At 37.1% G+C, this 19,202-nt stretch overlaps 1 protein-coding gene across 1 annotated transcript; it reads left to right on the top strand.

Moving 5' to 3' along the window:
* Positions 1-5,847: 5,847 nt before the first annotated feature.
* On the top strand, positions 5,848-9,568 carry LOC118380894 (toll-like receptor 13). Its single transcript, XM_035767859.2, has one exon. The coding sequence runs from the start codon at positions 6,232-6,234 to the stop codon at positions 9,112-9,114; it is 2,883 nt and encodes a 960-aa protein (XP_035623752.1). The 5' UTR covers positions 5,848-6,231; the 3' UTR covers positions 9,115-9,568.
* The last annotated feature ends 9,634 nt before the right edge of the window (positions 9,569-19,202 follow it).

Raw genomic sequence — 19,202 nt, 5'->3', positions numbered from 1 at the left:
CAAGAGTGGAACAAAGCAGGCTCTGAAGAGGACTACAGCCCCAGAGTAATAATGTCATTATAGAGGCATGTCACAGGGCTCTGAGGAGGACTACAGCCCCAGAGTAATAATGTCATTATAGAGGCATGTCACAGGGCTCTGAAGAGGACTACAGCCCCAGAGTAATAATGCCATTATAGAGGCATGTCACAGGGCTCTGAAGAGGACTACAGCCCCAGAGTAATAATGTCATTATAGAGGCATGTCACAGGGCTCTGAAGAGGACTACAGCCCCAGAGTAATAATGTCATTATAGAGGCATGTCACAGGGCTCTGAAGAGGACTACAGCCCCAGAGTAATAATGTCATTATAGAGGCATGTCACAGGGCTCTGAAGAGGACTACAGCCCCAGAGTAATAATGTCATTATAGAGGCATGTCACAGGGCTCTGAATAGGACTACAGCCCCAGAGTAATAATGTCATTATAGAGGCATGTCACAGGGCTCTGAAGAGGACTACAGCCCCAGAGTAATAATGTCATTATAGAGGCATGTCACAGGGCTCTGAAGAGGACTACAGCCCCAGAGTAATAATGTCATTATAGAGGCATGTCACAGGGCTCTGAAGAGGACTACAGCCCCAGAGTAATAATGTCATTATAGAGGCATGTCACAGGGCTCTGAAGAGGACTACAGCCCCAGAGTAATAATGTCATTATAGAGGCATGTCACAGGGCTCTGAAGAGGACTACAGCCCCAGAGTAATAATGTCATTATAGAGGCATGTCACAGGGCTCTGGAGAGGACTACAGCCCCAGAGTAATAATGTCATTATAGAGGCATGTCACAGGGCTCTGAAGAGGACTACAGCCCCAGAGTAATAATGCCATTATAGAGGCATGTCACAGGGCTCTGAAGAGGACTACAGCCCCAGAGTAATAATGTCATTATAGAGGCATGTCACAGGGCTCTGAAGAGGACTACAGCCTCAGAGTAATAATGTCATTATAGAGGCATGTCACAGGGCTCTGAAGAGGACTACAGCCTCAGAGTAATAATGTCATTATAGAGGCATGTCACAGGGCTCTGAAGAGGACTACAGCCTCAGAGTAATAATGTCATTATAGAGGCATGTCACAGGGCTCTGAATAGGACTACAGCCCCAGAGTAATAATGTCATTATAGAGGCATGTCACAGGGCTCTGAAGAGGACTACAGCCCCAGAGTAATAATGTCATTATAGAGGCATGTCACAGGGCTCTGAAGAGGACTACAGCCCCAGAGTAATAATGTCATTATAGAGGCATGTCACAGGGCTCTGAAGAGGACTACAGCCCCAGAGTAATAATGTCATTATAGAGGCATGTCACAGGGCTCTGAAGAGGACTACAGCCCCAGAGTAATAATGTCATTATAGAGGCATGTCACAGGGCTCTGAAGAGGACTACAGCCCCAGAGTAATAATGTCATTATAGAGGCATGTCACAGGGCTCTGAAGAGGACTACAGCCCCAGAGTAATAATGTCATTATAGAGGCATGTCACAGGGCTCTGAAGAGGACTACAGCCCCAGAGTAATAATGTCATTATAGAGGCATGTCACAGGGCTCTGAAGAGGACTACAGCCCCAGAGTAATAATGTCATTATAGAGGCATGTCACAGGGCTCTGAAGAGGACTACAGCCCCAGAGTAATAATGTCATTATAGAGGCATGTCACAGGGCTCTGAAGAGGACTACAGCCCCAGAGTAATAATGTCATTATAGAGGCATGTCACAGGGCTCTGAAGAGGACTACAGCCCCTGAGTAATAATGTCATTATAGAGGCATGTCACAGGGCTCTGAAGAGGACTACAGCCCCAGAGTAATAATGTCATTATAGAGGCATGTCACAGGGCTCTGAAGAGGACTACAGCCCCAGAGTAATAATGTCATTATAGAGGCATGTCACAGGGCTCTGAAGAGGACTACAGCCCCAGAGTAATAATGTCATTATAGAGGCATGTCACAGGGCTCTGAAGAGGACTACAGCCCCAGAGTAATAATGTCATTATAGAGGCATGTCACAGGGCTCTGAAGAGGACTACAGCCCCAGAGTAATAATGTCATTATAGAGGCATGTCACAGGGCTCTGAAGAGGACTACAGCCCCAGAGTAATAATGCCATTATAGAGGCATGTCACAGGGCTCTGAAGAGGACTACAGCCCCAGAGTAATAATGTCATTATAGAGGCATGTCACAGGGCTCTGAAGAGGACTACAGCCCCAGAGTAATAATGTCATTATAGAGGCATGTCACAGGGCTCTGAAGAGGACTACAGCCCCAGAGTAATAATGTCATTATAGAGGCATGTCACAGGGCTCTGAAGAGGACTACAGCCCCAGAGTAATAATGTCATTATAGAGGCATGTCACAGGGCTCTGAAGAGGACTACAGCCCCAGAGTAATAATGTCATTATAGAGGCATGTCACAGGGCTCTGAAGAGGACTACAGCCCCAGAGTAATAATGTCATTATAGAGGCATGTCACAGGGCTCTGAAGAGGACTACAGCCCCAGAGTAATAATGTCATTATAGAGGCATGTCACAGGGCTCTGAAGAGGACTACAGCCCCAGAGTAATAATGTCATTATAGAGGCATGTCACAGGGCTCTGAAGAGGACTACAGCCCCAGAGTAATAATGTCATTTTAGAGGCATGTCACAGGGCTCTGAAGAGGACTACAGCCCCAGAGTAATAATGTCATTATAGAGGCATGTCACAGGGCTCTGAAGAGGACTACAGCCCCAGAGTAATAATGCCATTATAGAGGCATGTCACAGGGCTCTGAAGAGGACTACAGCCCCAGAGTAATAATGTCATTATAGAGGCATGTCACAGGGCTCTGAAGAGGACTACAGCGCCAGAGTAATAATGTCATTATAGAGGCATGTCACAGGGCTCTGAAGAGGACTACAGCCCCAGAGTAATAATGTCATTATAGAGGCATGTCACAGGGCTCTGAAGAGGACTACAGCCCCAGAGTAATAATGTCATTATAGAGGCATGTCACAGGGCTCTGAAGAGGACTACAGCCCCAGAGTAATAATGTCATTATAGAGGCATGTCACAGGGCTCTGAAGAGGACTACAGCCCCAGAGTAATAATGTCATTATAGAGGCATGTCACAGGGCTCTGAAGAGGACTACAGCCCCAGAGTAATATTGTCATTATAGAGGCATGTCACAGGGCTCTGAAGAGGACTACAGCCCCAGAGTAATAATGTCATTATAGAGGCATGTCACAGGGCTCTGAAGAGGACTACAGCCCCAGAGTAATAATGTCATTATAGAGGCATGTCACAGGGCTCTGAAGAGGACTACAGCCTCTGAGTAATAATGTCATTATAGAGGCATGTCACAGGGCTCTGAAGAGGACTACAGCCCCAGAGTAATAATGTCATTATAGAGGCATGTCACAGGGCTCTGAAGAGGACTACAGCCCCAGAGTAATAATGTCATTATAGAGGCATGTCACAGGGCTCTGAAGAGGACTACAGCCCCAGAGTAATAATGTCATTATAGAGGCATGTCACAGGGCTCTGAAGAGGACTACAGCCCCAGAGTAATAATGTCTTTATAGAGGCATGTCACAGGGCTCTGAAGAGGACTACAGCCCCAGAGTAATAATGTCATTATAGAGGCATGTCACAGGGCTCTGAAGAGGACTACAGCCCCAGAGTAATAATGCCATTATAGAGGCATGTCACAGGGCTCTGAAGAGGACTACAGCCCCAGAGTAATAATGTCATTATAGAGGCATGTCACAGGGCTCTGAAGAGGACTACAGCCCCAGAGTAATAATGTCATTATAGAGGCATGTCACAGGGCTCTGAAGAGGACTACAGCCCCAGAGTAATAATGTCATTATAGAGGCATGTCACAGGGCTCTGAAGAGGACTACAGCCCCAGAGTAATAATGTCATTATAGAGGCATGTCACAGGGCTCTGAAGAGGACTACAGCCCCAGAGTAATAATGTCATTATAGAGGCATGTCACAGGGCTCTGAAGAGGACTACAGCCCCAGAGTAATAATGTCATTATAGAGGCATGTCACAGGGCTCTGAAGAGGACTACAGCCCCAGAGTAATAATGTCATTATAGAGGCATGTCACAGGGCTCTGAAGAGGACTACAGCCCCAGAGTAATAATGTCATTATAGAGGCATGTCACAGGGCTCTGAAGAGGACTACAGCCCCAGAGTAATAATGTCATTTTAGAGGCATGTCACAGGGCTCTGAAGAGGACTACAGCCCCAGAGTAATAATGTCATTATAGAGGCATGTCACAGGGCTCTGAAGAGGACTACAGCCCCAGAGTAATAATGCCATTATAGAGGCATGTCACAGGGCTCTGAAGAGGACTACAGCCCCAGAGTAATAATGTCATTATAGAGGCATGTCACAGGGCTCTGAAGAGGACTACAGCCCCAGAGTAATAATGTCATTATAGAGGCATGTCACAGGGCTCTGAAGAGGACTACAGCCCCAGAGTAATAATGTCATTAAAGAGGCATGTCAAAGGGCTCTGAAGAGGACTACAGCCCCAGAGTAATAATGTCATTATAGAGGCATGTCACAGGGCTCTGAAGAGGACTACAGCCTCAGAGTAATAATGTCATTATAGAGGCATGTCACAGGGCTCTGAATAGGACTACAGACCCAGAGTAATAATGTCATTATAGAGGCATGTCACAGGGCTCTGAGGAGGACTACAGCCCCAGAGTAATAATGTCATTATAGAGGCATGTCACAGGGCTCTGAAGAGGACTACAGCCCCAGAGTAATAATGTCATTATAGAGGCATGTCACAGGGCTCTGAAGAGGACTACAGCCCCAGAGTAATAATGTCATTATAGAGGCATGCCACAGGGCTCTGAAGAGGACTACAGCCCCAGAGTAATAATGTCATTATAGAGGCATGTCACAGGGCTCTGAAGAGGACTACAGCCCCAGAGTAATAATGTCATTATAGAGGCATGTCACAGGGCTCTGAAGAGGACTACAGCCCCAGAGCAATAATGTCATTATAGAGGCATGTCACAGGGCTCTGAAGAGGACTACAGCCCCAGAGCAATACAACTAATAATTACAATTTTAAAAGTATAATTAATAATGTCAACAGCACACATACATTAAGGAGTATACCTGTCACGTTCTGACCATAGTTCTTGTGTGTTTTCCTTGTTTTAGTGTTGGTCAGGACGTGAGCTGGGTGGGCATTCTATGTTGTGTGTCTAGTTTGTCCGTTTCTATGTATGGCCTGATATGGTTCTCAATCAGAGGCAGGTGTTAGTCATTGTCTCTGATTGGGAACCATATTTTGGTAGCCTGTTTTGTGTTGGGTTTTGTGGGTGGTTGTTTCCTGTCTTTGTGTTTTCTGCACCAGATAGGGCTGTTTCGGTTTTGCCACGTTTATTGTTTTGTGTTTTGTTCATGTTTAGTTTCTCTTATTATAAAACCATGGACACTTACCACATTGAGCATTGGTCCTCTGATCCGTCTCGCCTCTCCTCTTCAGATGAAGAGGACGAGGAAAACCCATACAATACCCACCTCCTCATTTGATATTTATATTTACATGTACAAGATAATTCAATAAAGTAATACTAAAATGAGGTACTGTACTCTAATTCATATTTCATTACAATCTGCTGATGTTTTAGTGAGACTCAACAGTCTTCTGTAATCTATCATGTCCAAACAGGTTCTTCATGTCAATTGTATTTTTATTGACTGTAAGTTTCTATTCAGGAACTGAAAGAGAGACATGAAAAAACATGTAAAAATAGACTTTCACAAGCTGTTTAACATCCTGTGTGACTGTGCTGTACAAACAGGATGCTGCTCCTCGGACACATTCAGACAGCAACTGTGTTGCAGCTCTGCATTCATTTCTTCATTTTCTGTGGGACATTTTATTGTTTCTTTACTTTTGGAACAAATCTATCCATTAAATATTTACTCCTGTTACCTTGAGATACAATTCAACTTGAGGGTGAAAGGGAGGAACATTGGAACAACCAAAAGGTATGAACTGCTGTTAGTTACCAAGGAGGAACCCATCTGACAAACAACAAGAAGACGAGAGACTCCATACTGTTTACAGCGTTCATAAGGGTTTTACTGTATCAAACCAACGTTCTACAGATATCCACCGGAACCAAACTATTCTGACAATTATCTCAGTAGATTTGACTGACGTTGGAAGAGATGAGATCTATGTTTTCCCACCCTGCCGTCCTGTTCCTGTGGATTCAGAGTTCTAGTGGATGGATGCATCCTAAATGCCAGATTTATGACAGTAGTGAAGACTTGGGACACTTTCCCACCTGGATCTGCAGCCAACTACCTCATCATGCAGAACGTTACACTGCTGCCTGTCAAGATGTCACAGCCATCGAGGAGGATCTACTTGGACTTCCCCCTAATATCAATACCCTCTGCATATCTATGACACATGGTGAAAATAGATCCATGTCTCTGGGCTTTTTCTCTCAGTTTCAGGATCTGGAGTACCTGTACATTGATGGCTGTTTTACTCAAATCCTTCCAACTGCAAATAGTCACCTTCCAAATCTGCAACATATGTACTTAGGTAAATGGGAAATGGACTCAGATTGCTGTGATTGTCATATTGGGCCCCATACATTCAGAGATCTCGTCAAGCTGAGTCATTTGACTCTTTGGAGTTATAGACTGTCAGCAATGTCCCCAGATGTTTTCCATGGCATTCCTCTGTTACAAAGTCTCATCATTAGGGAACCCTGTTTAGAAGATTTGTCAGAGATAGCATGTAGAATTATGAATATTAAGTCACTTGTTAGGTTGTATGTAGACGCAACAAACATACGATCGTTAAACATTTCAAACTGCTCCGTGTTAAACACCAACGAAAGCATGACACCTGTTTTTAACAATCTAGCGTTCTCTGACTTCTCAGTTGGTGAAATAACACATATAGAGGAAGGTTCACTGGCTTGGCTCCAGAACCTCACAATGTTAACAGGGGCTTTCAGCCAGGAAGTCCTGATGGACCTTCCCCTGTCTGGGATAAAACAAATCCAGGTCTTCAGTTGCCATGGGATCAATGTCATTGATATTGAAAGTATCTGTAATGTAGTGTTTTTGCTTTCAGTCAAGAAAATATTTGTAAACAATTTCAATACAAGCAGCCTCTCTATGTCCAGTGTTGAATTGTGCATTGGGCTAGAATATATGTATTTAAGTGTACCTTTGTCTTTCCATCCTACTACCCATTTGGAATGGAATTTTATTTCCAGTCTCAAAAACCTTAATCAATTAAAAATAGACGGCCTGGAAGATAACAGACTTGATATTTGCTCCTTCCAAAAACAACCAATAACATGGTTAACAAATCTCACTTTAGGGTTGAAAAATGAAATGCTTTTTGCTAAACAATTTAGCTGTCTTGTTAAGCTGCTGTATCTGGATATGAAACATAATTTAATTTCAAACATTGAAGACTTTGCTTTCCTGGGATTGACAAATCTGGAGTCCTTAGACATTACAAGAAATAAGATAACACAGATAAATGCTAATACATTTTATGGTTTACATAGTTTGACATGGTTAGACCTCAGGAACAATCCACTTATTCACAACATTGAGGCGATGTCTTTCACACACCTCATGTCTCTTAGACAAGTGTTTCTCGGGCAAGTGAACAATCCACTAACAGAACCTGTGATCAAGCTGAATCTGACACTTATATTTGGAGGAATTCTGAGTCAGCTGACTCATCTGTACATTAGTTCAGCTATGAGGCCAATGCAGTTGACTATCGGCAGTAACATGACATCTAAACAGAACCTGAGTCTCCAGCTCAAAGGCCAGACGGTGTCATTTCAGGACTGTGACAGACCTTTCTTTCAGTCTGTAACCCATCTTCATGCTGATGCTGAAGAATTCCTTTGTGGATCTGAATTCATGGGAAAGTACTTCACGTCTGTGGAGACATTTGACTACAGATCGAAGCTTTCAGCTAAAAGGGTTGATTTAACATCAATTAATCAGCTGATTCACCTGAGGAAACTGACTCTACGACAGGTGGATCTTTTAATACAGCGTTCTGCCGACATCATTTTTCACAACTTGACTAAACTGGAGGTTCTGGAAATGTACCACTGCAGGATTTATTCTTTAGAGGGGAGTTTAACTAAAGACTTGAAATCTTTGAAAACGTTGTATTTGCTTATAGAGAACATTTATAATGTATTCTACAGCTTTACTGAACCTCTCTCTAGGCTTAAGCATTTGACATTTGATAATTTACAGATGTTTTGCAGTTGTGACAATGCTTGGCTCATTACATGGGCAAAGGGGTGCAGGCAGGTTGAAGTGATCATGCTTACTCCGTATACTAGTCCCGTTATGTATGCTTTGGAGGACTTGATATGCTTGTCGGACAATGGAATAGACACACCTAATTTTGTCAAGTACACAGAAGCCAACTGCACAACAGAGGTTGGCTTTGTGCTCTTTGTTGCGACTGGCCTGGGAGTCCTGTTCTTCATGCTGGTGGTGTTGGTCCATAACCTGGCCGGCCCCTACCTCCTCCCCCTCTACCACATCACCCTTGGCTGGCTGTTAGAAGCCATGCGATCCAACACCAGGGGGCGCTACCACTACGATGCGTTTGTCTCCTATAGCGGGAAGGACGAGCGCTGGGTGGTGGAGGAGCTGCTTCCCAATCTGGAGCAGAGGGGTCCTCCTTTCCTGCGCCTCTGTCTGCACAGCAGGGACTTCCAGTTGGGGAAGGACATTGTGGAGAACATCACAGACAGCCTCTACCGGAGCCGTCACACCCTCTGCCTAGTCAGCCGCCACTACCTGCGCAGTAACTGGTGCTCTCTGGAGATGAAGCTGGCCACCTACAGGCTGCAGGTGGAGCAAAGGGACATCCTCCTCCTGGTCTTCCTGGAGAAGATCCCCCCTCGCCGGCTGTCTGCCCACCACAGGCTGGCTCGCCTGCTGAAAACCAGGACTTATCTGGACTGGCCCCAGGACCCCCTTCAGCACCAGGCATTCTGGGACAGACTGTGGGCTAAACTGAAACCTCTGTCTGAAACGTGAGGTCAGATGTTGATGTACTGTAAGACATTGTGGACTGAAATGTGTCACCAGAGGTTAATGTGGGACATTGTGCTCGTGCAGATGTAATGTTGACACATATGTTGAGGTATGGCATTTGTCGTTTAAAGTACTCCGTACAAATGTCAACCACTATTTGGGATTTGTTTTGACAATTCTGGTGAAGTCCCTTTAAATATTCTACCTGCAGTGTACTTTTCATGATTCTTCTGACATAATCCTGTTTCAACTTCTTAGAAAAACATCCAATGCATTTTTTTTACTTCCCCAAGTTTGAACAGATTCTGTTTGTATTTTTCAACACCAAATCGCTAACCCGTGTCTTTGTTTGTAAATGTGTTGCTAAGAGGAACTGAAAAAGGGAATTAGCTCTGTTTCTGTTTTACTTCAGATAACAACTTTACGCTGCTGTGAATAACAATATGTTAATGACCAATGACCATGAACCAGTTATTAATGACAATACACGACCTAAGATGATGAACCAGTTATTAATGACAATACATGACCAAAGATGATGAACCAGTTATTAATGACAATACATTAATGACCAATGACCATGAACCAGTTATTAATGACAATACATGACCAAAGATGATGAACCAGTTATTAATGACAATACATTAATGACCAATGACCATGAACCAGTTATTAATGACAATACATGACCAAAGATGATGAACCAGTTATTAATGACAATACATTAATGACCAATGACCATGAACCAGGTATTAATGACAATACATGAATGACCAATGACCATGAACCAGGTATTAATGACAATACATTAATGACCAATGACCATGAACCAGTTATTAATGACAATACATGACCAAAGATGATGAACCAGTTATTAATGACAATACATTAATGACCAATGACCATGAACCAGGTATTAATGACAATACATTAATGACCAATGACTATGAACCAGTTATTAATGACAATACATGACCAAAGATGATGAACCAGTTATTAATGACAATACATGACCAAAGATGATGAACCAGTTATTAATGACAATACATTAATGACCAATGACTATGAACCAGTTATTAATGACAATACATTAATGACCAATGACCATGAACCAGTTATTAATGACAATACATGACCAAAGATGATGAACCAGTTATTAATGACAATACATTAATGACCAATGACTATGAACCAGTTATTAATGACAATACATGACCAAAGATGATGAACCAGTTATTAATGACAATACATTAATGACCAATGACCATGAACCAGTTATTAATGACAATACATGACCAAAGATGATGAACCAGTTATTAATGACAATACATGACCAAAGATGATGAACCAGTTATTAATGACAATACATTAATGACCAATGACCATGAATCCAGTTATTAATGACAATACATGACCAAAGATGATGAACCAGTTATTAATGACAATACATGACCAAAGATGATGAACCAGTTATTAATGACAATATATTAATGACCAAAGATGATGAACCAGTTATTAATGACAATACATTAATGACCAAAGATGATGAACCAGTTATTAATGACAATACATTAATGACTAAAGATGATGAACCAGTTATTAATGACAATACATGACCAAAGATGATGAACCAGTTATTAATGACAATACATGACCAAAGATGATGAACCAGTTATTAATGACAATACATTAATGACCAATGACCATGAATCCAGTTATTAATGACAATACATGACCAAAGATGATGAACCAGTTATTAATGACAATACATTAATGACCAAAGATGATGAACCAGTTATTAATGACAATGACCATTATTAATGACCAAAGATGATGAACCAGTTATTAATGACAATACATTAATGACAATAAAGATGATGAACCAGTTATTAATGACAATACATGACCAAAGATGATGAACCAGTTATTAATGACAATACATGACCAAAGAATGACCAAAGATGATGAACCAGTTATTAATGACAATACATTAATGACCAAAGATGATGAACCAGTTATTAATGACAATATGACCATGATGAATGACCAAAGATGATGAACCAGTTATTAATGACAATACATGACCAAAGATGATGAACCAAATGACAATGATGATGAACCAGTTATTAATGACAATACATTAATGACCAATGACCATGAATCCGTTATTAATGACAATACATGACCAAAGATGATGAACCAGTTATTAATGACAATACATGACCAAAGATGATGAACCAGTTATTAATGACAATATATTAATGACCAAAGATGATGAACCAGTTATTAATGACAATACATTAATGACCAAAGATGATGAACCAGTTATTAATGACAATACATTAATGACTAAAGATGATGAACCAGTTATTAATGACAATACATGACCAAAGATGATGAACCAGTTATTAATGACAATACATTAATGACCAAAGATGATGAACCAGTTATTAATGACAATACATGACCAAAGATGATGAACCAGTTATTAATGACAATACATTAATGACCAATGACTATGAACCAGTTATTAATGACAATATATTAATGACCAAAGATGATGAACCAGTTATTAATAACAATACATTAATGACCAAAGATATGATGACCAAATATGATGATGACCAGTTATTAATGACAATACATTAATGACCAAATATGATGAACCAGTTATTAATGACAATACATGACCAAAGATGATGAACCAGTTATTAATGACAATATATTAATGACCAAAGATGATGAACCAGTTATTAATGACAATATATTAATGACCAAAGATGATGAACCAGTTATTAATGACAATACATGACCAAAGATGATGAACCAGTTATTAATAACAATATATTAATGACCAAAGATGATGAACCAGGTATTAATGACAATACATGACCAAAGATGATGAACCAGTTATTAATGACAATACATTAATGACCAATGACTATGAACCAGTTATTAATGACAATATATTAATGACCAATGACCATGAACCAGTTATTAATGACAATACATGAATGACCAATGACCATGAACCAGTTATTAATGACAATACATTAATGACCAATGACTATGAACCAGTTATTCATGACAATACATGACCAAAGATGATGAACCAGTTATTAATGACAATACATGACCAAAGATGATAACCAGTTATTAATGACAATACATCAATGACCAATGACTATGAACAAGTTATTAATGACAATATATTAATGACCAATGACCATGAACCAGTTATTAATGACAATACATTAATGACCAATGACCATGAACCAGTTATTAATGACAATACATTAATGACCAATGACTATGAACCAGTTATTCATGACAATACATGACCAAAGATGATGAACCAGTTATTCATGACAATACATGACCAAAGATGATGAACCAGTTATTAATGACAATACATTAATGACCAATGACTATGAACCAGTTATTAATGACAATACATGACCAAAGATGATGAACCAGTTATTAATGACAATACATGACCAAAGATGATGAACCAGTTATTAATGACAATACATTAATGACCAATGACCATGAACCAGTTATTAATGACAATACATGACCAAAGATGATGAACCAGTTATTAATGACAATACATGACCAAAGATGATGAACCAGTTATTAATGACAATACATTAATGACCAATGACCATGAACCAGTTATTAATGACAATACATGACCAAAGATGATGAACCAGTTATTAATGACAATACATGACCAAAGATGATGAACCAGTTATTAATGACAATACATTAATGACCAATGACCATGAATCCGTTATTAATGACAATACATGACCAAAGATGATGAACCAGTTATTAATGACAATACATGACCAAAGATGATGAACCAGTTATTAATGACAATATATTAATGACCAAAGATGATGAACCAGTTATTAATGACAATACATTAATGACCAAAGATGATGAACCAGTTATTAATGACAATACATTAATGACTAAAGATGATGAACCAGTTATTAATGACAATACATGACCAAAGATGATGAACCAGTTATTAATGACAATACATGACCAAAGATGATGAACCAGTTATTAATGACAATACATTAATGACCAATGACCATGAATCCGTTATTAATGACAATACATGACCAAAGATGATGAACCAGTTATTAATGACAATATATTAATGACCAAAGATGATGAACCAGTTATTAATGACAATACATTAATGACCAATGACCATGAACCAGGTATTAATGACAATACATTAATGACCAATGACTATGAACCAGTTATTAATGACAATACATGACCAAAGATGATGAACCAGTTATTAATGACAATACATGACCAAAGATGATGAACCAGTTATTAATGACAATACATTAATGACCAATGACTATGAACCAGTTATTAATGACAATACATTAATGACCAATGACCATGAACCAGTTATTAATGACAATACATGACCAAAGATGATGAACCAGTTATTAATGACAATACATTAATGACCAATGACTATGAACCAGTTATTAATGACAATACATGACCAAAGATGATGAACCAGTTATTAATGACAATACATTAATGACCAATGACCATGAACCAGTTATTAATGACAATACATGACCAAAGATGATGAACCAGTTATTAATGACAATACATGACCAAAGATGATGAACCAGTTATTAATGACAATACATTAATGACCAATGACCATGAATCCGTTATTAATGACAATACATGACCAAAGATGATGAACCAGTTATTAATGACAATACATGACCAAAGATGATGAACCAGTTATTAATGACAATATATTAATGACCAAAGATGATGAACCAGTTATTAATGACAATACATTAATGACCAAAGATGATGAACCAGTTATTAATGACAATACATTAATGACTAAAGATGATGAACCAGTTATTAATGACAATACATGACCAAAGATGATGAACCAGTTATTAATGACAATACATGACCAAAGATGATGAACCAGTTATTAATGACAATACATTAATGACCAATGACCATGAATCCGTTATTAATGACAATACATGACCAAAGATGATGAACCAGTTATTAATGACAATATATTAATGACCAAAGATGATGAACCAGTTATTAATGACAATACATTAATGACCAAAGATGATGAACCAGTTATTAATGACAATACATTAATGACTAAAGATGATGAACCAGTTATTAATGACAATACATGACCAAAGATGATTAACCAGTTATTAATGACAATACATGACCAAAGATGATGAACCAGTTATTAATGACAATACATTAATGACCAAAGATGATGAACCAGTTATTAATGACAATACATGACCAAAGATGATGAACCAGTTATTAATGACAATACATTAATGACCAATGACTATGAACCAGTTATTAATGACAATATATTAATGACCAAAGATGATGAACCAGTTATTAATAACAATACATTAATGACCAAATATGATGAACCAGTTATTAATGACAATACATGACCAAAGATGATGAACCAGTTATTAATGACAATATATTAATGACCAAAGATGATGAACCAGTTATTAATGACAATATATTAATGACCAAAGATGATGAACCAGTTATTAATGACAATATATTAATGACCAAAGATGATGAACCAGTTATTAATGACAATACATGACCAAAGATGATGAACCAGTTATTAATAACAATATATTAATGACCAAAGATGATGAACCAGGTATTAATGACAATACATGACCAAAGATGATGAACCAGTTATTAATGACAATACATTAATGACCAATGACTATGAACCAGTTATTAATGACAATATATTAATGACCAATGACCATGAACCAGTTATTAATGACAATACATGAATGACCAATGACCATGAACCAGTTATTAATGACAATACATTAATGACCAATGACTATGAACCAGTTATTCATGACAATACATGACCAAAGATGATGAACCAGTTATTAATGACAATACATGACCAAAGATGACGAACCAGTTATTAATGACAATACATCAATGACCAATGACTATGAACAAGTTATTAATGACAATATATTAATGACCAATGACCATGAACCAGTTATTAATGACAATACATTAATGACCAATGACCATGAACCAGTTATTAATGACAATACATTAATGACCAATGACTATGAACCAGTTATTCATGACAATACATGACCAAAGATGATGAACCAGTTATTCATGACAATACATGACCAAAGATGATGAACCAGTTATTAATGACAATACATTAATGACCAATGACTATGAACCAGTTATTAATGACAATACATGACCAAAGATGATGAACCAGTTATTAATGACAATACATGACCAAAGATGATGAACCAGTTATTAATGACAATACATTAATGACCAATGACCATGAACCAGTTATTAATGACAATACATGACCAAAGATGATGAACCAGTTATTAATGACAATACATGACCAAAGATGATGAACCAGTTATTAATGACAATACATTAATGACCAATGACCATGAACCAGTTATTAATGACAATACATGACCAAAGATGATGAACCAGTTATTAATGACAATACATGACCAAAGATGATGAACCAGTTATTAATGACAATACATTAATGACCAATGACCATGAATCCGTTATTAATGACAATACATGACCAAAGATGATGAACCAGTTATTAATGACAATACATGACCAAAGATGATGAACCAGTTATTAATGACAATATATTAATGACCAAAGATGATGAACCAGTTATTAATGACAATACATTAATGACCAAAGATGATGAACCAGTTATTAATGACAATACATTAATGACTAAAGATGATGAACCAGTTATTAATGACAATACATGACCAAAGATGATGAACCAGTTATTAATGACAATACATGACCAAAGATGATGAACCAGTTATTAATGACAATACATTAATGACCAATGACCATGAATCCGTTATTAATGACAATACATGACCAAAGATGATGAACCAGTTATTAATGACAATATATTAATGACCAAAGATGATGAACCAGTTATTAATGACAATACATTAATGACCAAAGATGATGAACCAGTTATTAATGACAATACATTAATGACTAAAGATGATGAACCAGTTATTAATGACAATACATGACCAAAGATGATGAACCAGTTATTAATGACAATACATGACCAAAGATGATGAACCAGTTATTAATGACAATACATTAATGACCAAAGATGATGAACCAGTTATTAATGACAATACATGACCAAAGATGATGAACCAGTTATTAATGACAATACATTAATGACCAATGACTATGAACCAGTTATTAATGACAATATATTAATGACCAAAGATGATGAACCAGTTATTAATAACAATACATTAATGACCAAATATGATGAACCAGTTATTAATGACAATACATGACCAAAGATGATGAACCAGTTATTAATGACAATATATTAATGACCAAAGATGATGAACCAGTTATTAATGACAATATATTAATGACCAAAGATGATGAACCAGTTATTAATGACAATATATTAATGACCAAAGATGATGAACCAGTTATTAATGACAATACATGACCAAAGATGATGAACCAGTTATTAATAACAATATATTAATGACCAAAGATGATGAACCAGGTATTAATGACAATACATGACCAAAGATGATGAACCAGTTATTAATGACAATACATTAATGACCAATGACTATGAACCAGTTATTAATGACAATATATTAATGACCAATGACCATGAACCAGTTATTAATGACAATATATGAATGACCAATGACCATGAACCAGTTATTAATGACAATACATTAATGACCAATGACTATGAACCAGTTATTCATGACAATACATGACCAAAGATGATGAACCAGTTATTAATGACAATACATGACCAAAGATGACGAACCAGTTATTAATGACAATACATCAATGACCAATGACTATGAACCAGTTATTAATGACAATATATTAATGACCAATGACCATGAACCAGTTATTAATGACAATACATTAATGACCAATGACCATGAACCAGTTATTAATGACAATACATTAATGACCAATGACTATGAACCAGTTATTCATGACAATACATGACCAAAGATGATGAACCAGTTATTCATGACAATACATGACCAAAGATGATGAACCAGTTATTCATGACAATACATTAATGACCAATGACCATGAACCAGTTATTAATGACAATACATTAATGACCAATGACCATGAACCAGTTATTAATGACAATACATTAATGACCAATGACCATGAACCAGTTATTAATGACAATACATTAATGACCAATGACCATGAACCAGTTATTAATGACAATACATTAATGACCAATGACTATGAACCAGTTATTCATGACAATACATGACCAAAGATGATGAACCAGTTATTCATGACAATACATGACCAAAGATGATGAACCAGTTATTCATGACAATACATTAATGACCAATGACCATGAACCAGTTATTAATGACAATACATTAATGACCAGTGACCATGAACCAGTTATTAATGACAATACATGACCAAAGATGATGAACCAGTTATTAATGACAATACATGACCAAAGATGATGAACCAGTTATTTATGACAATACATGACCAAAGATGATGAACCAGTTATTAATGACAATACATGACCAAAGATGATGAACCAGTTATTAATGACAATACATTAATGACCAAAGATGATGAACCAGTTATTAATGACAATACATGACCAAAGATGATGAACCAGTTATTAATGACAATACATTAATGACCAATGACTATGAACCAGTTATTAATGACAATATATTAATGACCAATGACTATGAACCAGTTATTAATGACAATATATTAATGACCAATGACCATGAACCAGTTATTAATGACAATACATTAATGACCAATGACCATGAACCAGTTATTAATGACAATATATTAATGACCAAAGATGATGAACCAGTTATTCATGACAATACATGACCAAAGATGACGAACCAGTTATTAATGACAATACATTAATGACCAATGACCATGAACCAGTTATTAATGACAATACATGACCAAAGATGATGAACCAGTTATTAATGACAATACATGACCAAAGATGATGAACCAGTTATTAATTACAATATATTAATGACCAAAGATGATGAACCAGTTATTAATGACAATATATGACCAAAGATCATAAACCAGTTATTAATGATAATACATTAATGACCAATGACCATGAACCAGTTATTAATGACAATACATTAATGACCAATGACCATGAACCAGTTATTAATGACAATACATTAATGACCAATGACCATGAACCAGTTATTAATGACAATACACGACCAAAGATGATGAACCAGTTATTAATGACAATACATGACCAAAGATAATGAACCAGTTATTAATGACAATACATTAATGAACAAAGATGATGAACCAGTTATTAATGACAATACATGACCAAAGATGATGAACCAGTTATTAATGACAATATATTAATGACCAAAGATGATGAACCAGTTATTAATGACAATACATGACCAAAGATGATGAACCAGTTATTAATGACAATACACGACCAAAGATGATGAACCAGTTATTAATGACAATACATGACCAAAGATAATGAACCAGTTATTAATGACAATACATTAATGAACAAAGATGATGAACCAGTTATTAATGACAATACATGACCAAAGATGATGAACCAGTTATTAATGACAATATATTAATGACCAAAGATGATTAACCAGTTATTAATGACAATACATGACCAAAGATGATGAACCAGTTATTAATGACAATACATGAATGACCAATGACTATTAACCAGTTATTAATGACAATATATTAATGACCAATGACCATGAACCAGTTATTAATGACAATACATTAATGACCAATGACCATGAACCAGTTATTAATGACAATACATTAATGACCAATGACTATGAACCAGTTATTAATGACAATATATTAATGACCAATGACCATGAATCCGTTATTAATGACAATACATGACCAAAGATGATGAACCAGTTATTAATGACAAT

Source organism: Oncorhynchus keta, unplaced genomic scaffold (assembly GCF_023373465.1).
Source record: "Oncorhynchus keta strain PuntledgeMale-10-30-2019 unplaced genomic scaffold, Oket_V2 Un_contig_16520_pilon_pilon, whole genome shotgun sequence".
NCBI lineage: Eukaryota > Metazoa > Chordata > Actinopteri > Salmoniformes > Salmonidae > Oncorhynchus > Oncorhynchus keta.
Note: the sequence above shows the minus strand (reverse complement) of the source record. Positions and strands in the feature narration are given on the sequence as shown.